Source organism: Lynx rufus, unplaced genomic scaffold (assembly GCF_022079265.1).
Source record: "Lynx rufus isolate CCGP_SWC_20201006 ecotype Redwood Valley unplaced genomic scaffold, mLynRuf1.p SCAF_10, whole genome shotgun sequence".
Lineage (NCBI taxonomy): Eukaryota > Metazoa > Chordata > Mammalia > Carnivora > Felidae > Lynx > Lynx rufus.
Genome location: NW_025814824.1, coordinates 19,732,904 through 19,751,755, shown reverse-complemented (window position 1 = coordinate 19,751,755; position 18,852 = coordinate 19,732,904). Strand labels below are relative to the sequence as shown.

Sequence of the window (18,852 nt, the reverse complement as noted above, 5' to 3'; positions counted from 1 at the left end):
TCGGAAGCATCTGAAGAATCTGAGCGGTCAGTACAGAACCTTACATGGGGCTCGAACCCACAAACCATGAGGCCATGACCTGAGCCAAAGTCAGATGCCCAACCAATGGAACCACCCAGGCGCCCCCATATTGATGATTCTTAATGAAATCATTTCAAATGATTAAAAAAACACATAAAATAAGCAAGAATTTAAAAACTGTAATGTGTATGCATGCATGTGGTTTTTTTGTTTTGTTTTTTTTTGAGAGAGACAGCACGAGCAGGGGAGGGGGGGAGAGAGAGAGAGAGAGAATCCCAAGCAGGCTCTGCACTGTCAACAAGGAGCTGGATGAGGGGCTTGATCTCACAAAACGTGAGATCATGGCCTGAGCCAAAGTCAAGAGTTGGACACTCAACCGACTGAGCCACCCAGGTGCCCGGGCACGTATGTCTTTTAAAAATGTGTGGTAAAAGAAAACTGAGGCTATCAGTATAAACTCATTTAACTTCTACCTCCTCCCAATGCTCTATTCCCCAAAACTGCCAGAATTTATCTCACTTGAAGCGTACAAGTTATTCTTCTGTATTTTGCAGCATGAACTGTATCCGTTTTCTCACTGTACGTCCATGTGTTCCCAATTCTCTACATTATCATTTTCACTGTATGCATATAGGCGAGACACAGCAAATTCACCGAGCATTCAAGCGATCTACAGCCCCACCTGCTCACATCTCTTTCTTCCAGTCCTACGAGCATGAACGCATCTCACGCTCCCGCCTCCTGGGGTCCCGAGGTACAGGTGAGCTGCTCACTGGGCATCTTCAGTAGCTCCTTTCTTTGGTTCCTTCCTTTCAACCTATAAACAATTAAGTCACTCTCATTCTTTTTTTTTTTTTTAATTTTTTTTTCAACGTTTATTTATTTTTGGGACAGAGAGACAGAGCATGAATGGGGGGAGGGGCAGAGAGAGAGGGAGACACAGAATCCGAAGCAGGCTCCAGGCTCTGAGCCATCAGCCCAGAGCCTGACGCGGGGCTCGAACTCACGGACCGCGAGATCATGACCTGGTTGAAGTCGGACGCTTAACCGACTGCGCCACCCAGGCACCCCAAGTCACTTTCATTCTAAAAAAATTCTTTTTCAGCTCATTGCCTCCTCTTCTCATCCAAACTCCTTCGAGGAGGAGCCCATACCCACTCTTCACTGTCCCCTCAGGGCAGCCCTGTCCCCTCAATGTGTCTAATCTGGCTTCACCTACCACTTCACTGAATTGCTCTCGCTAAAGTCACCAGGGCCCTAACCACCAAATCCAGTGGACACTTAACACTGCCTGCAGCGTGACACTGTTACCTACTTCCTCCTTCTCGAAACAGGATGATCTCTGTCCTCCAAATCCTGTCTTTGCTTAGGACTTACACTTCTGACAGTCCTCACAGTTCTGTGTGACCTCAACCATTCTCGTGATTTTAACTATTGCTCATACGTGCTGACAACACCCAAATATGTCTCTTTCCGTGTCTTCACACGCACGTCCAGTTATCTACCGGTCATCCCCTGAATTCTGCAGGCGCTTCAAAACCGAACACATCCAAATCTAAAGTCTTCTCCCCAGTACAGTTCTTCACCCCCTATTTCCAACCTCAATGACACCACCACCCAACCTCAGTCACACAAATGGAAGTCTGGCCTCTGCCTCCTACTTCTTTGTTACCTCCCACAACCGAGTCTTGCTTGTTTTATTTCCTAAGTAAAATTCCAATTTATTTCCTCCCTTCATAGATTATCTTATTTCAGACCATTTTTCCATTTGCTATCGCCTAATTCAGAAGTTCCTAAACTGGTGTTTGGTAGAATTGGTTGTTAGATGCTCCTTTTTCTTTTTTTTTTTAAAGCTTATTTATTTGGGGGGTGGGGGTGGGGAGGGGCAGCAACAGGGAGAGAAAGAGAGAATCCCAAGTAGGCTCCATGCTGTCAGTGCAGACCTCAATCTCGCGAACCATGAGATCATGACCTGAGCCAAAATCAAGAGTCAGACGCTTAACCGACTGAGCCACCCAGGCGCCCCATTAGACACTCCTTTTAAAAATGGATTCTATAACCAAATATATTTGAAAAGGGATGTGTACCCTATGCCTGTCTTGGAAATCCAGAATGACCATTAGCCTGCACAAGTCCCAAGAAATCATATAGTAAAGAAACCTGCTTAACTTTATTTAAAGCCAGAATTGACCTTACTTTTGTCCATGGAACCCTTTTAGTAAAGACAAGGAAGTTTTTAATTTTTATTAAAAAAATTTTTTTTACATTTATTTATTTTTGAGAGACAGAGTGAGACAGTACACGAGTGGGGGAGGGGCAGACAGAGAGGGAGACACAGAATCCAAAGTAGGCTTCTGTGCTGACAGCTCAGAGCCTGACGCAGGACTCAAAACCACCAACCGCGAAATCGTGACCTGAACTGAAGTTGGACACTCAACTGACTGAGCCGCCCAGGGGCCCCTTTAATTTTTATTTAAAAATAAAAACATAATGCTCCTCAGAAGAGTGTGGCATCATCTCTGATCTCCATGCTTCTTCAAACTGATGGTTCCATAATGAACATCCATGATCTAACATGCAACCCTCAATATGTCATTTCCATTTTTCAACCCTTTTAAGTTTTTAAAAAATATTTTATTCATTTTTGAGACAGAGAGAGTAAATGGGAGAGGGGCATAGACAGAGGAGGACAGAGGATCTGAAGTGGGCTCTGTGATGAAAGCAGTGAGCCTGACGTAGGGCTCGAATTCATGAACTGTGAGATCATGACTTGAGCCAAAGTCAGATGCTTAACTGACTGAGCCACCCAGGCATCCCCATTCTTCAACCCTTTTACTAGCTCACTATTTCCTGAGAAAAAAGAACCAGCTCCATGCAACATGGCTTGCAAGGCTGCAGGCGATCTCCTTGCTGCCCTGCCTGATGACATTGCACTAACTCTGACTAACTCTGAAATCTTTATCTGGCGTCCCCCTAACATATCACTCTCATGCTCCTGGTTCTACACTTCTGCTTATGCTGTTCCCTCCACCTTGAGTATCCTTTCCCTTCCTCACCTTATTCACTAGTTTCCAACTAATCCTTCAAGACTTAGCTTAGTTATCACCTCTTTAGATGACCCTTCCAGTTCTCTCTTCTTCCCCAAACATGGGCTACATTCCCGTCACAGGTCCTCTTCTTGTGTGTCTACTACTACTTTCATTCTCCTGTTAGTTAAGGCCCAAGACTACAACTCTTTATTGTTTTCTTCCAATAGCACTCACTCCATGATTCATGAACTCAGTAGGACTGTAGTAGTCCTCCGGGTATCAATCAGGCAGGACCTTCTAGAAGACACCTGATACCCCAGCTTTTCCCTGATCTTACCTCTCAAGTCACAGTCTGGTTGAACTCAAGACTTATCTATGCATGTTTTACTAGGGAGGCAGAATTTAGTCCAGAGGCATGTGCTCATTTACCCTTACATACTCTGCCTTTATTTATTTATTAAAAAAAAATTCTTTTTTTCTCTTATTTATTTTTGAAAGCAAGAGAGACAGAGCATGAGTGGGGGAAGGGCAGAGAGAGAGGGAGACACAGAATCCGAAGCAGGCTCCAGGCTCGGAGCTGTCAGCACAGAGCCCGACGTGGGGCTCAAACTCACAGACTGCGAGATCATGACCTGAGCCTAAGTGGTACACTTAACCTACTGAGCCACCCGGGTGCCCCACATATTCTGCCTTTAAAATCCCAACCCAGATGGTGGAGGGGCGGGTATACTTTCTGACAGTCCCACTCTGCTCTTCCAGTGCTTGCTGGCTTTTCTCTCCATGGCCTCCTCAAGCCCTTCCTCTCTTTTTTTTTTTTTTTTTTTTTTTTTTTTAAATTTTTTTTTTCAACGTTTATTTATTTATTTTTTTTGGGACAGAGAGAGACAGAGCATGAACGGGGGAGGGGCAGAGAGAGAGGGAGACACAGAATCGGAAACAGGCTCCAGGCTCTGAGCCATCAGCCCAGAGCCCGACGCGGGGCTCGAACTCACGGACCGCGAGATCGTGACCTGGCTGAAGTCGGACGCTTAACCGACTGCGCCACCCAGGCGCCCCAAGCCCTTCCTCTCTTAACAAGGTAACAGGACAACAAAGAGATTAATAGCACAGGTTCTGGTTCAAATCCCAGCTCAACCACTTACTTAAAGCTCTGTAATTTTGGGCAACTCACCTTATCCGACTCCTCACCCATAAAATGGTGCCCTACCTTCTATTTATATGGTTGCTGTAATCTATAAATATGGCTAAGAACCTTGGTCAATATTTGCCATTTTGGTTATTATGATTTAGGACACACCACTGACTTCTGGCCAAGGGATTGCTAGTATTTCCACATTTGACCAAATGTTAAAACTATCCCACTTATTACCTCATCCCTTTCTAGTGCTTTGCCCTGCTTCACTTATTTTTTCCTCCCTCCACAGAATATTAGTTCCATGAAGGTACAGGTTTTGTTTTGTTCACTGCTGAAAGCAACAGCACCCAGAATGGTATAGCACATGTTAGGCCCTCAGGACATACCTGGTGAATGAATGGTGTAGAATGTCAAAAACATACACCAAAAGTTTCATTACAATAAAGACTAGATGAATCTTTGTCTAATGTCTTCCAGTACTGTATTTTAAGACACCATATGCCACAATGAAAATACAAGAAATTTATTAAAATTTGGACGCAAAACATAATTTCAAAAGATTTAGACCTATGTCAGGTGTGATACAGTATGGATGCTTTCTTGAATTTCAAAATCAGATCCAAGAGTATCACTTTCAGAGTGTTCTAACAGATTGAGTTTACTTTTAGCTCTCTTCGATGAAAGAGTCACGATTTTACTTTCTTTCTTGACAGAAATGGGGTTTTTCAAAGACTCACTTTTAATTGGTTCGTTAACCAAAGAACCATTCTGCCTAATTCTGTGACTTTTCTGATTTACAGGTGAGTCAGAGCAGGAATGCAGGTCGTTTCTGGACTGTTTTTTAGCAGAGTGTTTTTTGGTATATTCACCTGTTTTGGTCAATTTCTCTGAAGAAGATCTGCTATTTCTAGATAATTCGTCGTCTTTTCTTTGGCTTCCAGTGCCAGATATCACATCTGCTGACGGAGAACATGTTCTAGCAATGAATTCTTTGAAAGACTCCTGCCACTGCTCACTGACTGGGGCTCCCAGGTTGTCTCTCGAAGTTTCTAAGGGCTCCTGCGTGGAGACAGGGACATGGAAGGAGTCGAGAGGCAAAGGAATTCTGGCATCACTTGTAATTTTCTGAAACTGGAGGGAAAACAAAAGAAGACAAAACAAAAATTCAGTGATGAAAAAGCCAACCATTAAAAAGTAGAGTCCATGACTTTAATGTTACTCTGTGATCTTATTATTAAGACAGTCAATTGATTAATTAGAAGATTTTAGATCCGTTTTTTTTCTAATTGTATCTTGCCAGGTGATTCCTAACTTAACTTAGCTATATCCAAGGCAACATCTACTACATTTTCAGACTTCGTGGTTTGGGGTAATTATTACCCACTTCCCTTTCTCTCATTAAAAATAATAAAGCCACAGGGGAGCCTGGGTGGCTCAGCTGGTTAAGTGTCCGACTTGAGCTCAGGTCATGATCTCATGGTTCGTGGGTTCAAGCCTGGCGTCGGGCTCTGTGCTGACAGCTGAGCCTGGAGTCTGCTTTGGATTCTGTTATCTCCCTCTCTCTCTGCTCCTCCCTGGCTCGTACTGTCTGTCTCTCTCTGTCTCAAAAATAAACAAACATTAAAAAAAATAATAAAGCCTTACTCCCTAAGAAAATTAATTTCTTCTCTATCCTCCAGGAACATGTAAGCAGTATCCAATCTGTGATAAGACTATGTTCTCAAGTTATCAGGTTCCAAGACTGTCTGAGGTTGGCCGATATGGGAGATAAAGGAAAGGGAAGGCCAGAGGGAAAGCAGACGGGTTCCCCTCTCTCATTCCCATAACTGGGAAGTTAACTCTAATACCTAGTCTATTAGTTATGTCTGGATTACTTATTTAAGAAAATTATTTGTATCAGTACTTGTACCTTCATTAGAGTTCCTTCATTGTAAGCTGACTGCATACAAATAGAAACCTAGATGAAATATGAATAGAATAGACATTTATACAATTTAAAATTTGGAATATTTTCTCTAATGTTTCATTTCTTTCTTCTCTGAGAATAGTTTGCTTTACATCATAAATTTTCAAAAGGCCTCCCAATTTTCTCATTTACAACTATATGATATTATGAAATGGGCACAAACTTACTAATTTCAGATTGGGAAAGGACCCCAAAGAGGCTCCCAAGCGTGTGAATTATTAGAGACAGATCGTCATCATTTTCTCTCTGACTCTGTAATTCCCTTTTGCTCATCACTCTTAGGATCATTAAATTCTGTTCCGTCCACTCACTTGGATGTTCTGCATCTGTCCTATGGAGTTCTGCTTTGATTCTGGTTTTTCATCTTCAAGTGCCTTCTTCTCTTCTCTAGGCAGGCTACTAATAGTAGAATTCATCTGGGGACGCCCCAGCAAATGAAAATCTGACTGATCTATACCAGCCATTGTGGCAAGCTGACCAAGCCTGGACAAAAGGAGGAAAGGAGAAAAAAACAAAGATTGTTATAACTGTGTATGAGCAGCTTAGATTTCCCCATACCTAGAATCATGAAATACTTCTTAAAAATTTTTTTTCAGGGTGCCTGGGTGGCTCAGTCAGTAGAGCATCCAACTTCAGCTCAGGTCATGATCTTGCAGTTTGTGACTTCGAGCCCCATGTCAAGGTCTGCGCTGACAGCTCAGAGCCTGGAGCCTGCTTTGGATTCTGTGTCTTCCACTCTCTCTCTGCCCCTCCCCTGCTCATGCTGTGTATCTCTCTCCTTCAATTTATTTTTGAAAGAGAGAGAGGTGCAAGCTGGGGAGGAGCAGTGAGAGAGAAGAGAGGTAGAGGATCTCAAGCAGGCTCTGATGGGAGGCTCGAACTCATGAACTGTGAGATCATGACCTGAGCCAAAGGCGGATGCTTAACCAACTGAGCCACCCAGGCGCCCCACTCATGAAATACTTCTAAAATCTTAAAAGCCAATATCCTACTCCACATACAAGCCCCTATTCTCTCCCAAATTCTCAGCCCTTCCAGACTCATGCTCTGGGACCACAATAGATCATGCAATCCTTGAAGCACTCCTTCTTCCCCCAACGTCTGGCCCACCACCTGATTTACTGCTCCACTGCAACTCTTTAGCTTCTAGTATGCACCTAGTGCATCGCCCCTCACCTCTCCCCCACTTCTTTACCACCTCTCCTCCAAACACGTGTTTTTTCCTTCCTTCCCGACACCAACCCCTTCACCTACAAAACATCACTCCATCAATTTCAATCTCCAATTCTCTCTTTCAACAACTTCTTTTAGCAAAATCGTTCCTGGTTGAAAACGACTGATCTACATCTGCCCTGCAGATTAATGATAATTATTATATGTAGGACAAAAATTGCTTTAATTCAAACGTATTTTACAAGGAAAATGAATAACATGGAGGGAAATTTCAATGCATTCTGGAATATTTTCAAGTTAAATTACCTTCAATTTAGTCTTTACCCAAGACAGTACTTACAAATTATTTATAGGTTACTCCTTCATACTGGGCTTTCTCCTCTACCGAAGCAAGTTTACTATTTTGCATTTCTTTTAACATGTAATTCCTCATTAAAACAACAACAACAACAACAACAACCCTCTATATTATAGTTACACCCTAAGTAAAACTATAGAAGCAATGAAAATGGCTCATGTTCTTCAGCAAACCACTGTTACAGCTGCAAAGAGAATGATACGAAAGAAATGAACTAACCCAGCATCTTTAAGGAGATCCAAGAAAGCATGGAACTTCTGAAAAGAATTCTCAATGCTGCCCAAAACACCTTCGTCATCCAGGATCATGTTTGTCAATGACTGTGCATGAAGGGCTTCAGACAAAGAGCAATTTATATTTCTTAACTGGGCATTTTCATGTTCCAGCTATAAAAGAAGAATGAAAATGTCTGACATGATTTTCTCTCACTGTCATCAAAAGAAAAGAGTTAAACATTTCAAACATAATTAATTTGTAATTAACCTAACTTTCCACCAGTAAAGACAGAGACCACATCAGATAATAAAGTCCAGAGACATCCAACGAAGTTTCCTATATAACACTTAGATGGTATATAAATAAACCAAAGTTCTGTTTTATTAATGATCTTTGAAAAGATCACTTTTCTAACTGGTTACATTCATAACAGACCCTCATTTTACATTAGAAAATTAGCTGCTTAATGGTTCCCTTTAAATTAGAAAGTGAAATATAGTCTGACTTGAGCAAAGCATATTCCAACTTTGCTGGACGTTAAGGATTAACTTTACTGGGAAAGATATTAAATGCTTAGGTTTAAAAGTCCTAAATCATACCCAACTTATTAACTGTACAATGACCAATATTCTCCTTGGCTTCTTGACGATGTTTCCTCCTTTGGACATCCCCGCCCCCTCAATATCTATTCATCTAAAACCATGTATGAGCCTAACTCTAGTATTTCTCAGAAAGGCCCTTTTGTTCATGATTCACCTTTTACCTTAACAGGTGCTCAACATTTACTGAATGAGTAAATGTCTTTCAATCCAACGTATGCACTTGCAAAAATTCCTCCCTAAACTCACCTTATGATAATAAAATATATTTACATACAACTTTTTAGCTTATGCCCTGCTTCTATGAACATTAGGCTAATGTAATTCTCAGAATATATATTTTTATCTTTCATTGCATTCTTAGCAGTTTTCCAATATGTTATACTTATTTAAATTATTCACTTTTCTAATTCACTGATAGTAAAGTCTCATCATGTCTTCTATGTTACTGTAAATACAGTATAAGCGTAAGTGCTTCAATTGAAGCATCAGGAGCAGAAAATAAGCTAAGGTCACATAAAAGTACACACACACCAAAAAAAAAAAAAAAAAAAAAAAAAGAAAAACAAACAAACCCTAAGATTTTTCCATTTTAAAAACATGTTTTCTGGAATAGAGATCATATAACCACTAAATATAATACAAAGATTCATACGGTACAACAGCTTGCAACATATTACAGTTTTAAAGTTTAAAAACTGCATGTGCATGGCTTAAAATCAAATCAAAATAAAACAAAAACACTCTCAAAAGTATGAGAAAAAACTTGTTTACCTCACTGACCCGTTTATCAGCCTTCAGTCTTATTACTCTTTCCTCCTTTAACTGCTTTAGGCACCCCTCCAGTTTTTCCTAGTGAGAAGAAATAGAGTAAATATTATAAACGATTCAGAGTATGAGATCCAAAAGCCTTTCCAGTTATAGGTCTCAACAAGGATTTAGGCACAGAGTCAGAAGTGACCTCAAGACTTTAGGATTATAGTCTATTACTTATGATATCATCCCATGCTAGTGAAATTAATTACCAAAATATATCAAATTAGCTATTAAAAATTTACTTGAGGGGCACCTGGGTGGCTCAGTCGGTTAAGTGTCCAACTCTTGATTTCGGCTCAGGTCATGATCTCACGGTTCACGAGATGGAGCCCCGTGCTGGGCTGTGCTGACAGTGTGGTGCCTGCTTGGGATTCTCTCTCCCTCTCTCTCTCTGCCTCTACTCGACTCGCTCTCTCTCTCAAAATAATAATCATTAAAAAAGACTTTGAGGGGCGCCTGGGTGGCGCAGTCGGTTAAGCGTCCGACTTCAGCCAGGTCACGATCTCGCGGTCCGTGATGGCTCAGAGCCTGGAGCCTGTTTCCGATTCTGTGTCTCCCTCTCTCTCTGCCCCTCCCCCGTTCATGCTCTGTCTCTCTCTGTCCCAAAAATAAATAAACGTTGAAAAAAAAAAATTAAAAAAAAAAAAAAAAAAAAGACTTTGAGTCCCACGCTTTCCAAAATAAATTTGTGGCAGTTCACCATAAAAGGCATATGTGTATACTGTAGTAAGTCATATACAAAAAGCTAAGGTGAAGAAAGGAAAATTCTATTTTTATTTATGGGTTCCTTTATAAGAGAAAACCTCAGTAACATGGCTAACCCACCTGAATTACGTAATGGCAGATTCAAATGCATTTTTAAAAAAGTAAACACTTTGGGGACACCTGGGTGGCTCAGTCAGTTAAGCGTCTGACTTCAGCACAGGTCATGATCTCACGGTTTGTGAGTTCGAGCCCCACGTTGGGCTCTCTGCTGACAGCATGGAGCCTGAAGCCTGCTTCAGATTCCTGTCTCCCTCTCACTCTGCTCCTCCCCCACTCGTCCTCTGTCTCTCTCAAAAATAAATAAACATTTAAAAAATTTAAAAAAAAGTAAACACTTTGAAAACACTGAGACAGAGACAAGTAGAGTAGGACACCTCAGATCACGTTACTAATTATGCTATAGAGCCACGTTATGAATTGAGGAGGCTGGGTGCCATGCCTGTTCAGAGAGGTGGTGATCTTCCCATTCGCTAGTGTCAATAAGATAGAATGCACTTGGTAAACTCCCTTTTGGTTTCCAGGAACAAAACAGTCAGGGCCTTGCGTTGAGGGACACTACTTGTGCTTGGCAGAATTCTATGCCCCTCAGCTTCCTACCTGCTGAACTACACAATCCTCCGAGTTAGTCAATCAAATGCTAACCTAGGTGCTGCAGCAAAGTGATTTTGCAAATGGAATTAAGGTTCCTCAAATCGGTTGATCTTTAATTGATATTAAGAGATTACTTTTGGTGGATGTGACCTAATCAGGTGGCTAATTAAAAGTGACTGGGGTCTATCTGATGTATGACTGACATCTTGATTTCAGCTTTATTTATTTATTTATTTACTTATTTATTTTAAATGTTTATTTATTTTTGGGGGGAGAGGGGCAGAGAGCGAGGGAGACAGAGGATCTGAAGTGGGCTCTGTGCTAACAGCAGACAGCCCAATGCGGGGCTCCAACCGACAGACTCATGACCTGAGCCAAAATCAAGAGTTGGATGCTCAACCGACTGAGCCACCCAGGCACCCCTATTTTTGATACCTTTTTAAGACAAAAGGGTAGATTAGATGGGTGTACTTGCAGAGATGGCTTTTATTTTCTTCAATAAATTTTTCATCATTTAAAAAAATTTGCTCAATGAACATATATTTTTATATTCAGAACATAGGTTTAAAAAATAAAAAATAGCCGAACTTCAAATTCTTTAATAGGGATGAAGGAAAAACACTGCAGAATTCCTCCACTTACTTATATAATGGTTTTAATATTTAAAACTTATTTCACAGAAATTCTAAACAAATAAGCAAACAAGAAACTAGCGCCACAGTTAAAGAAAGTAGACTGAAATACTCCCTTCTCAGCTAGCTCTAAATATAGAGTATATCATGTAATTACATGAAATAGTTTCTCCCCCTAGTGGAGGGAATTAGGACATAATGTTAAATTTTCATGAAAAAGTGTACCTTCCTCTTACAAAGGAATTCATGCTCCTTAAAAAAAATATGGAACCAAAAAATTAGAAAGTAAAATTGCTTGACATTCTGTTACTTAAATAAGACTAATAATCAGGTTTTGGAGAAATTTTCCTTCATCTGCTCTCCTTCCCCTTCTATTCATTGGCTCGTCTGATTTTTTCTGGAACAAAGCTCCCATCATACTGTATTAATAATTTTATGTTCAACTTTTTTTTCCATTTAACATTGAATCATTTTTATATAATCAAGGAATTCATAACCTTGATTTTTTTTTTTTAATTTTTTTTTTCAACGTTTATTTATTTTTGGGACAGAGAGACAGAGCATGAACGGGGGAGGGGCAGAGAGAGAAGGAAACACAGAATCGGAAACAGGCTCCAGGCTCCGAGCCATCAGCCCAGAGCCTGACGCGGGGCTCGAACTCACGGACCGCGAGATCGTGACCTGGCTGAAGTCGGACGCTTAACCAACTGCGCCACCCAGGCGCCCCTAACCTTGATTTTTTAATGGTCTACAAAATATTCCACTGAGCAGGTTTCTCGGTTCATGTAATCATTCCTTTACATTTAAATTCTTTCCAACTTTTCAATATTATAAAACAAAATACCTATTTTTAGGCATGAAGCCTTTTCCTCACATGTAAGAATAATTTTCTTGCAATAAATCAGTAAGAATGAGTTTGAGATCAAAGCAAATGAACATTTTTAACGTTCTGCTATACTGATTTCCAAACTGCTTTCCAAAAGATTCCTAACATTTTAGACTGCTTTCAGCAATGTGTCACCTGGTATACTAACTTCTACTGTAACTGGTGGCTTGCTTCTTCACTTTAAAGTGCAAGAAATTTAGCGGCAGGGGTGTTTTATCCCAGCACACGTGTCTAGCACAAAGCACACAATAAGTAATTGCTGAATAAGGAAAACCCGTGTCACTCCAAGATACACGTGTGCGAAAGGCAGAAGGTTTTTCTCTAATTGGATAGGTGAAAACTTGCCATCTCCCTCAGTATGTACTGCTTTGCTTATAATTAGTAATCAAATTTCTCTTTTAGATTACTAGGTGGCTCAGCTGGTTAGGCGTCCGACTCTCGATTTTGGCTCAAGTCATGATCACACGGTCATGAGATTGAGCCCCAAATTGGGCTTCAATCTGGCGTGGAGGCTGCTTGGGATTCTCTTTCTCTCTCTCTGTCCCTCCCCTGCTAGAGTCCACATGTGCTCTCTCTAAAAACAAAAACAAACAAAAAACAACAACAACAAACGAACAAACAAAAAAAACCACAACCATTCAGAATCTCTGTGGCTAAAACCTGACCCCACCCCTTGGCTATATAACCTTTGACAAGCTAGTAACTCTAAGTCTCGATTTCCTTATCTATAAAATGAAGACAGGTTCATTGTAATATGTGATATCATACTAAAAAGTGCAAAGAATAAAACTGTCAGTGTCACAAATAAAGAGAACACTTACTTACATAACTAGCACTCAAGCCTGTATACACAGTTTGTCAGCATCTCAAAAATCCCCATATCCTTTTGCCATAACAAGCTCCTTCCCTCCTCCCAGAGTTAAAGACCACCCGCATCCCTTACATGCACGCATCACTAAAAATACGCTCTGGTTGTGCCACCTCCTGAATTCACAATATATACAGTCCTCCAGTCAACACTGTTTTTAAAAATGCATCCACACTGTTGCCAGGGGCTCTGGCTCGTTAAATTTTATTGCTTTATGAATACACATAATTTATTTTTTTAATGTTTACTTATTTATTTTGAGAGAGTGTGAACTGGTGTGTGAGCACGCAAATACAGGAGGGGCTGAGACAGAGGGAGAGAGAGAATCCCAAGCAGGCTCTGCACTGCCAGCACAGAGCCTGCTGTGGGGCTCAATTTCCTGAACTGTGGGATCACGACCTGAGTCGAAATCAATAGTTGGACAATTAACCGACCGAGCCACCTAGGCGCCCTACACATAATTTAACTTCTAACTCTTAAGGGAGAGGAAGGCTCCCTGGAAGCTCGTGATGGACTGGCTTCTCTTAGGTGTGAAGAGGCAAAACTACATACTAGGAGCCCCAGTTCTCCCAGTTCTTTTTAAAGTAAAATTGTCTTGGGGCGCCTGGGTGGCTCAGTCGGTTAAGCGGCTGACTTCGGCTCAGGTCATGATCTCGCGGTCCGTGAGTTCGAGCCCCGCGTCGGGCTCTGTGCTGACAGCTCAGAGCCTGGAGCCTGTTTCAGATTCTGTGTCTCCCTCTCTCTGACCCTCCCCTGTTCATGCTCTGTCTCTCTCTGTCTCAAAAATAAATAAAAACGTTAAAAAAAAAAATTTTTTTTTAAGTAAAATTGTCTCATTTTAGGAGAATGAAGGTGGGATCGAGAGTTCACTCTCCCAATTATGAACTTTCCACATGCTCTTGTTTCAGTCATATTTCTAACTAACGTCACCCTCTCTCCCACATGCACACCTGGGGCTTGGAGCTATCTCTGCCTGGGGGACAGGTTCCCCCTCAGCTGCAGCACATCTCTGTGCATATTCCAGGTTGTGGTTTTCCTCTAGTTTCTGGCTTCACACTCTTCTACTTGTCTTCTGTCTTTGCAAAAAATGTTGAAATCTCTTAATTGTTGCGGATACGGTCTTAAAAATTTTAATACCATCATTTTTTCTAACTTTTTAGTGTTTATTTTTGAGACAGAGAGAGAGCATGAACGGGGGAGGGTCAGAGAGAGAGGGAGACATGGAATCCGAAGCAGGCTCCAGGCTCTGAGCTGTCAGCACACAGCCCGATGCGGGGCTCGAACCCACAAGCTGTGAGATTATGACCTGAGCCGAAGTCGGATGCTTAACGGACTGAGCCACCCAGGTGCCCCCCCATCATTTTTGTGTCTTGTCAAAATGGAGAAGAGCCAAAAGGATCCTCAACACATCTTGAATCAGCTGTTCCCTAGTTACAGTTCCTAACTCTCTTGGTCTTCCCCAATGCCTAGAGTCCCTTTTGCAAGTACAATCTCCCTAGTCTCTCCATGCAGGAAAGGAACCCCTATCTAAAATGACCATGAATGCAAATTAGATAGTCCAGGGTCTTGTTGCCACTCTGCAACTTAGTAACAAAGTACTTAATCACTACAAATTGCTCATTTAAAGATGAAAGGGGTAATTGCTTTAAGTTTATTTAGAGAGAGAATGTGTGCATGCATGTACGAGTGTGCAAGTGAGTGGAGCAGGGATGGGGAGGGAGAATCTCAAGCAGGCTCCGCCCTGTCAGCACAGATCCTGATGGGGAACCTGATATCACAAACCACAAGATCATGACCTGAGCCAAAATCAAGAGTTGGACAGACGCTTAACCGACTGAGCCACCCAGGCACCCTGAAGTGGATAATTCTACATAAACTACACATTCCTCCCACTCTAACACCTCATCATTTTCCAAGTACTTATCTTAATTTCTCTTCATTATTGTCATTAATTTTAATTAAGAAAATAAAAATCTTTCTTTTTTAAAAAAATCAAATAGTAATTTCCACAGTCCTACAATAATGAGATAACTAGTTTTAAATCTGTCAAGTTTGACAGTAAAAGAAAACCATACTAAATCATTTTTAAAAATTAAATGTGGCCTTGATAGCACGAAAAAAGACAAGGTCCCTCCCAAATAGTGTTTCCCTTATTTACTACCAATGTCAGCTCTGCATTAAAGTTGAAATAAAATAACTATGGTATTTTGTTATAAAATTTGTTATAAAAATCAACTTTTCTTTTCTGTCCAAACAGAAATATCAAATGACGTTAGAGGTCAGGTTTATTAGGCAATACAATATAGCTTCTTGAGTATTTTTAATTTGGGAAGGGAGACTGTCAACATCCAAATCGTTTTTTCAACTTTTTTTTTTTTATTAAAAATGAGGTCATATTTTCCTCTTAGAAAAAGAAGAGTTCGGCGAGGACCTCCAATTTCCTGATCTGTAAAATAAGAATACCAAATCAGCTGACTACATTCATTCAGAAGTCTGTTTCCTTGAGTTTATCTAACGATCATTAAGGTTCTCTCTACATCTAATAGTCTATGGTTCTAAGGAAAGGAAAATATATATTACTGATGACATGTTTTGATTTTCATTTCTTAGAATTCAAACGTCTACCTTTCGCCCTGGTCTAAGCTAAGGAACCACTGAGGGGAAGACAGAATCCATGTGTGAGCTTAGCCAGTGCTGTAATCAGGCTTCCGCCAGATAACCACCACAGTTTAAAAAATAATCTGTGTATCTCTAAAGTGCTAACATTGTACCTGTAATGCTTCTTGCTCTAAACTGGTTTTCTCAGGCTCTTCTTGAACACTTTCAGAAGAATCTTCGACCTCTTCAATTTCTGAGGAAGAAGGACTCTCTACTGTCACAGTCACAGGAAAATTCGATTGCTTAGAGAAAGGAGACAGGGTTGTAGAAGAGATAACAAAAGCCAGAGAGTGATATTACAGAACATTTAACAAAAGTGATCTGAGGTATCATTATTTATAAATGTCTTCCACTGCACCTTAGTCAAAAACAAGCAATGACAAAATAACAGTAACTTATTTTTGCTGTTACAAAAATATTCTGTTGTTAAGTACAGTATTCTGTTGTTAAGATTAATATTTGAAATCACCCATATTATTTTATAAAATTTCTTTCACATAAGCCAAGTGAGGAGCCAGGGTAAACATTTTTCTCAGATCAACTTTATACTGCAGACAAGAAATTTATTTTCCACCATTAGGCACAAAAGTCTAAAACAAAATGTAGTTTTGGAGGAAAATCCATCAGTCGGGGGACTGATAAAGAATTAGTAGAATAATTTGAAAGTCAACATATCTAGTGAATGCTAAACATGAGAATTTTAAAAAATAAATCACTTACACATACACAACTAAAACTGACCCATCAAAAACTTCATTTTATCATCCTTAAGCCACCTCAAGCCAAAACCAGGGTAAGAGTAATGTAGTTCTCCTGTAAAATTTCACTGCCACTGGAATGCAGTTGAATATGATGTTTCCAAACATTAGAAAAATGACTTGGTCACACCCCATAAAAAGTCTACAGATTAAAAAGAGGTGCACTGGGATTCCGTAACTGCAGAGAAGACACAACACTAGGGTCCCATTACGACCACAGGTAGCAAACCCCACAGGGCAGGAAAATCCCAACAGTAGGAAGAGGTTTGTGCCCCTTCTTCTGGGCATGCGGGGGGCAGGGCTCACACCCAGGGCGCTCTTCTCTCAGTCACAACAGTGTTACCTTATTCAGAGCAACTACGCAGTCTCCCAGGACAAGGGGAAGGAGAACCTGACACTCTGAGGGGATCGGCTGGTTTTAAGACCAGGAGACAGTAGGATAGGGGATGTGTGTGGTGTGGGTGGGAGAGGGAGAAGTGCTCTGAGAGAGTGGAAGCTTTGGGACTGGCCTCTTTATTTTGCCTTCAGGATCTGGAACTTCTACATACAGCCCCCAAACAACATTTCTTGAAAACAGAAGGACATTCCTGAAAATGGTAACTCCACATGTGGGGTCAGGAATGTCAAATTTGTTTCACTGGGTAACAGGTGACTCGTGAACTGGAGAATGTCTTCCCTGTTTACAGATGAAACCACAGGGGCCCCAGCATGTGCCACGTCCACACAACTACACAGTGTCACTGGGAGAGCGCCCTGACAAGTTTCAAATGGATTTATTTCAGGGAGGGAGATGTTCCCTGTAAGGTTCTGTTCAGTTTATTTTTTTATTTTTTGAGAGAGGGAGAGAGAGAGAGAGAGAGAGAGACAGGGGAGAGAGGCCGAGGGAGGGAGAGAGGGAGGGAGGGGGAGGGAGAGGGAGAGAGAGAGACAGAATCTCAAGTAGGCTCCACGCTCAGCTCGGATCCCACGACCCCTGGGATCGTGACCTGACCCGAAATCAAGAGTTGGACGCTCAACCGACTGAGTCACCCAGGCGTTCCTGTTTAGTTTGAAAAGCAAAGAGAACGTCCTCCCACCTTTCCCACTTCAACCTTCTACATACTGTAAATATGAGAACTACATACCTGCAAATGATTATACACATCACGAGTTTTGATTAACGGAAAACCCCTGAAGAGATACCAACAAGTTCAGTTATACTTTGATGTGAATACATCACCAGTCAACCTCAGTTAACAAAACTTGTATTATGTACAATAATACTATTAAGAATACATACGAATTGTGTATAAACATGAGTAAGTTCAAAATAAGGACCTGGGAGGCTCCGCTATGGAGAAAATTGAACAGAATTTAGCAGACTGCCTTGTGGTAACTCTCTGAACCGCTGAGAGGTGTCTCCACTTCCTATGTTCAGGATGGTTGAGATTTCCAATCTAACTTCTTTAACTGATAATCATTCTCCAGTTGACAACTCCTTGTGATCAGAATGGACTCGAGATGACTAAGTATCATGAGAAGAAGATATGAAACCACAAAGCTATAAAACTAAAGTGCAAGACTGGGGATTCAGAACTATAGTTTACACGACAATAATTCACATCACCATTTGTGAAAATGTACAGCAGTCACTTGCCCAGCGGAGATTATATTCATCAACTTAACACGAGCTACTGCACGGTTAATTTACACAGCACCTACTTCAAGCCTTATTGAAAATCAACTCTTCGTTTTCTTAAGCAATTGCTCATCCTCAATTTCTTGACTACCACCAGGTTAAGTTACTCGAAAATAATCTATAGCAAGGCCTATAGATTTACTATTTACTCTATTTACTCAGCAAGCCTAAAATTATAGTTTAATCGTGTAAAGAGACTTTATAAAAAAATTTTTTTTTAATGTTTATTTATTTTTGACAGAGAGAGAGACAGAGCATGAGCGGGGGAGGGGCAGAGAGAGAGGGAGACACAGAATCTGAAACAGGCTCCAAGCTGTCAGCACAGAGCCCGACGTGGGGCTCGAACTCACAGACCGCGAGATCATGACTTGAGCCGAAGTCGGACACTCAACTGACTGAGCCACCCAGGTGCCCCCGTGTAAAGAGACTTTTATACTTCTAGGACAAAAAATTATTCTGCACAGTTATCCCCAGGTAAGTAATCAGCTAAAACTAGTTATATCTAGTTTGTTTGCTCAATCTGATTCACTGAAGTGAGTTAAGCTGGTTGACTGAGTTAGATTAAGTCTAATTCATACTCCCCATCCATTCTGCACTAAACTATTCTCCATGCCTAGAATGTCTTTTTTCCCTATTCCTATAAATCCAAGCTCCTACTCTTGCACTGTAGGGACTGGCTCAGTCACAACTGCCTTTAATGAAA

General features: G+C 41.0%; 1 protein-coding gene across 4 annotated transcripts in view; it reads right to left on the bottom strand.

Annotated features, from left to right (window-relative positions):
- CEP78 (centrosomal protein 78) overlaps nt 1–18,852 on the bottom strand; it is a 34,760-nt gene that overhangs the window by 1,006 nt on the left and 14,902 nt on the right. The window contains exons 10-17 of one of the 4 annotated variants that reach the window (XR_006966224.1): nt 17,596–17,641; nt 15,827–15,955; nt 9,272–9,349; nt 7,902–8,068; nt 6,463–6,634; nt 6,095–6,142; nt 5,055–5,316; nt 704–838 (exon numbers count right to left, since the gene is read on the bottom strand). Coding sequence is in view for 3 of the 4 variants with exons in the window: in XM_047102481.1 (XP_046958437.1) it covers nt 4,753–5,316; nt 6,095–6,142; nt 6,463–6,634; nt 7,902–8,068; nt 9,272–9,349; nt 15,827–15,955; nt 17,596–17,641 (1,204 nt within the window). In the remaining variant the exon portion in view is untranslated. Of the gene's footprint in view, nt 1–436; nt 839–4,643; nt 5,317–6,094; nt 6,143–6,462; nt 6,635–7,901; nt 8,069–9,271; nt 9,350–15,826; nt 15,956–17,595; nt 17,642–18,852 lie in introns of those variants that run through there. The other 3 variants (XM_047102496.1, XM_047102481.1, XM_047102489.1) reach the window with 3 other exon arrangements.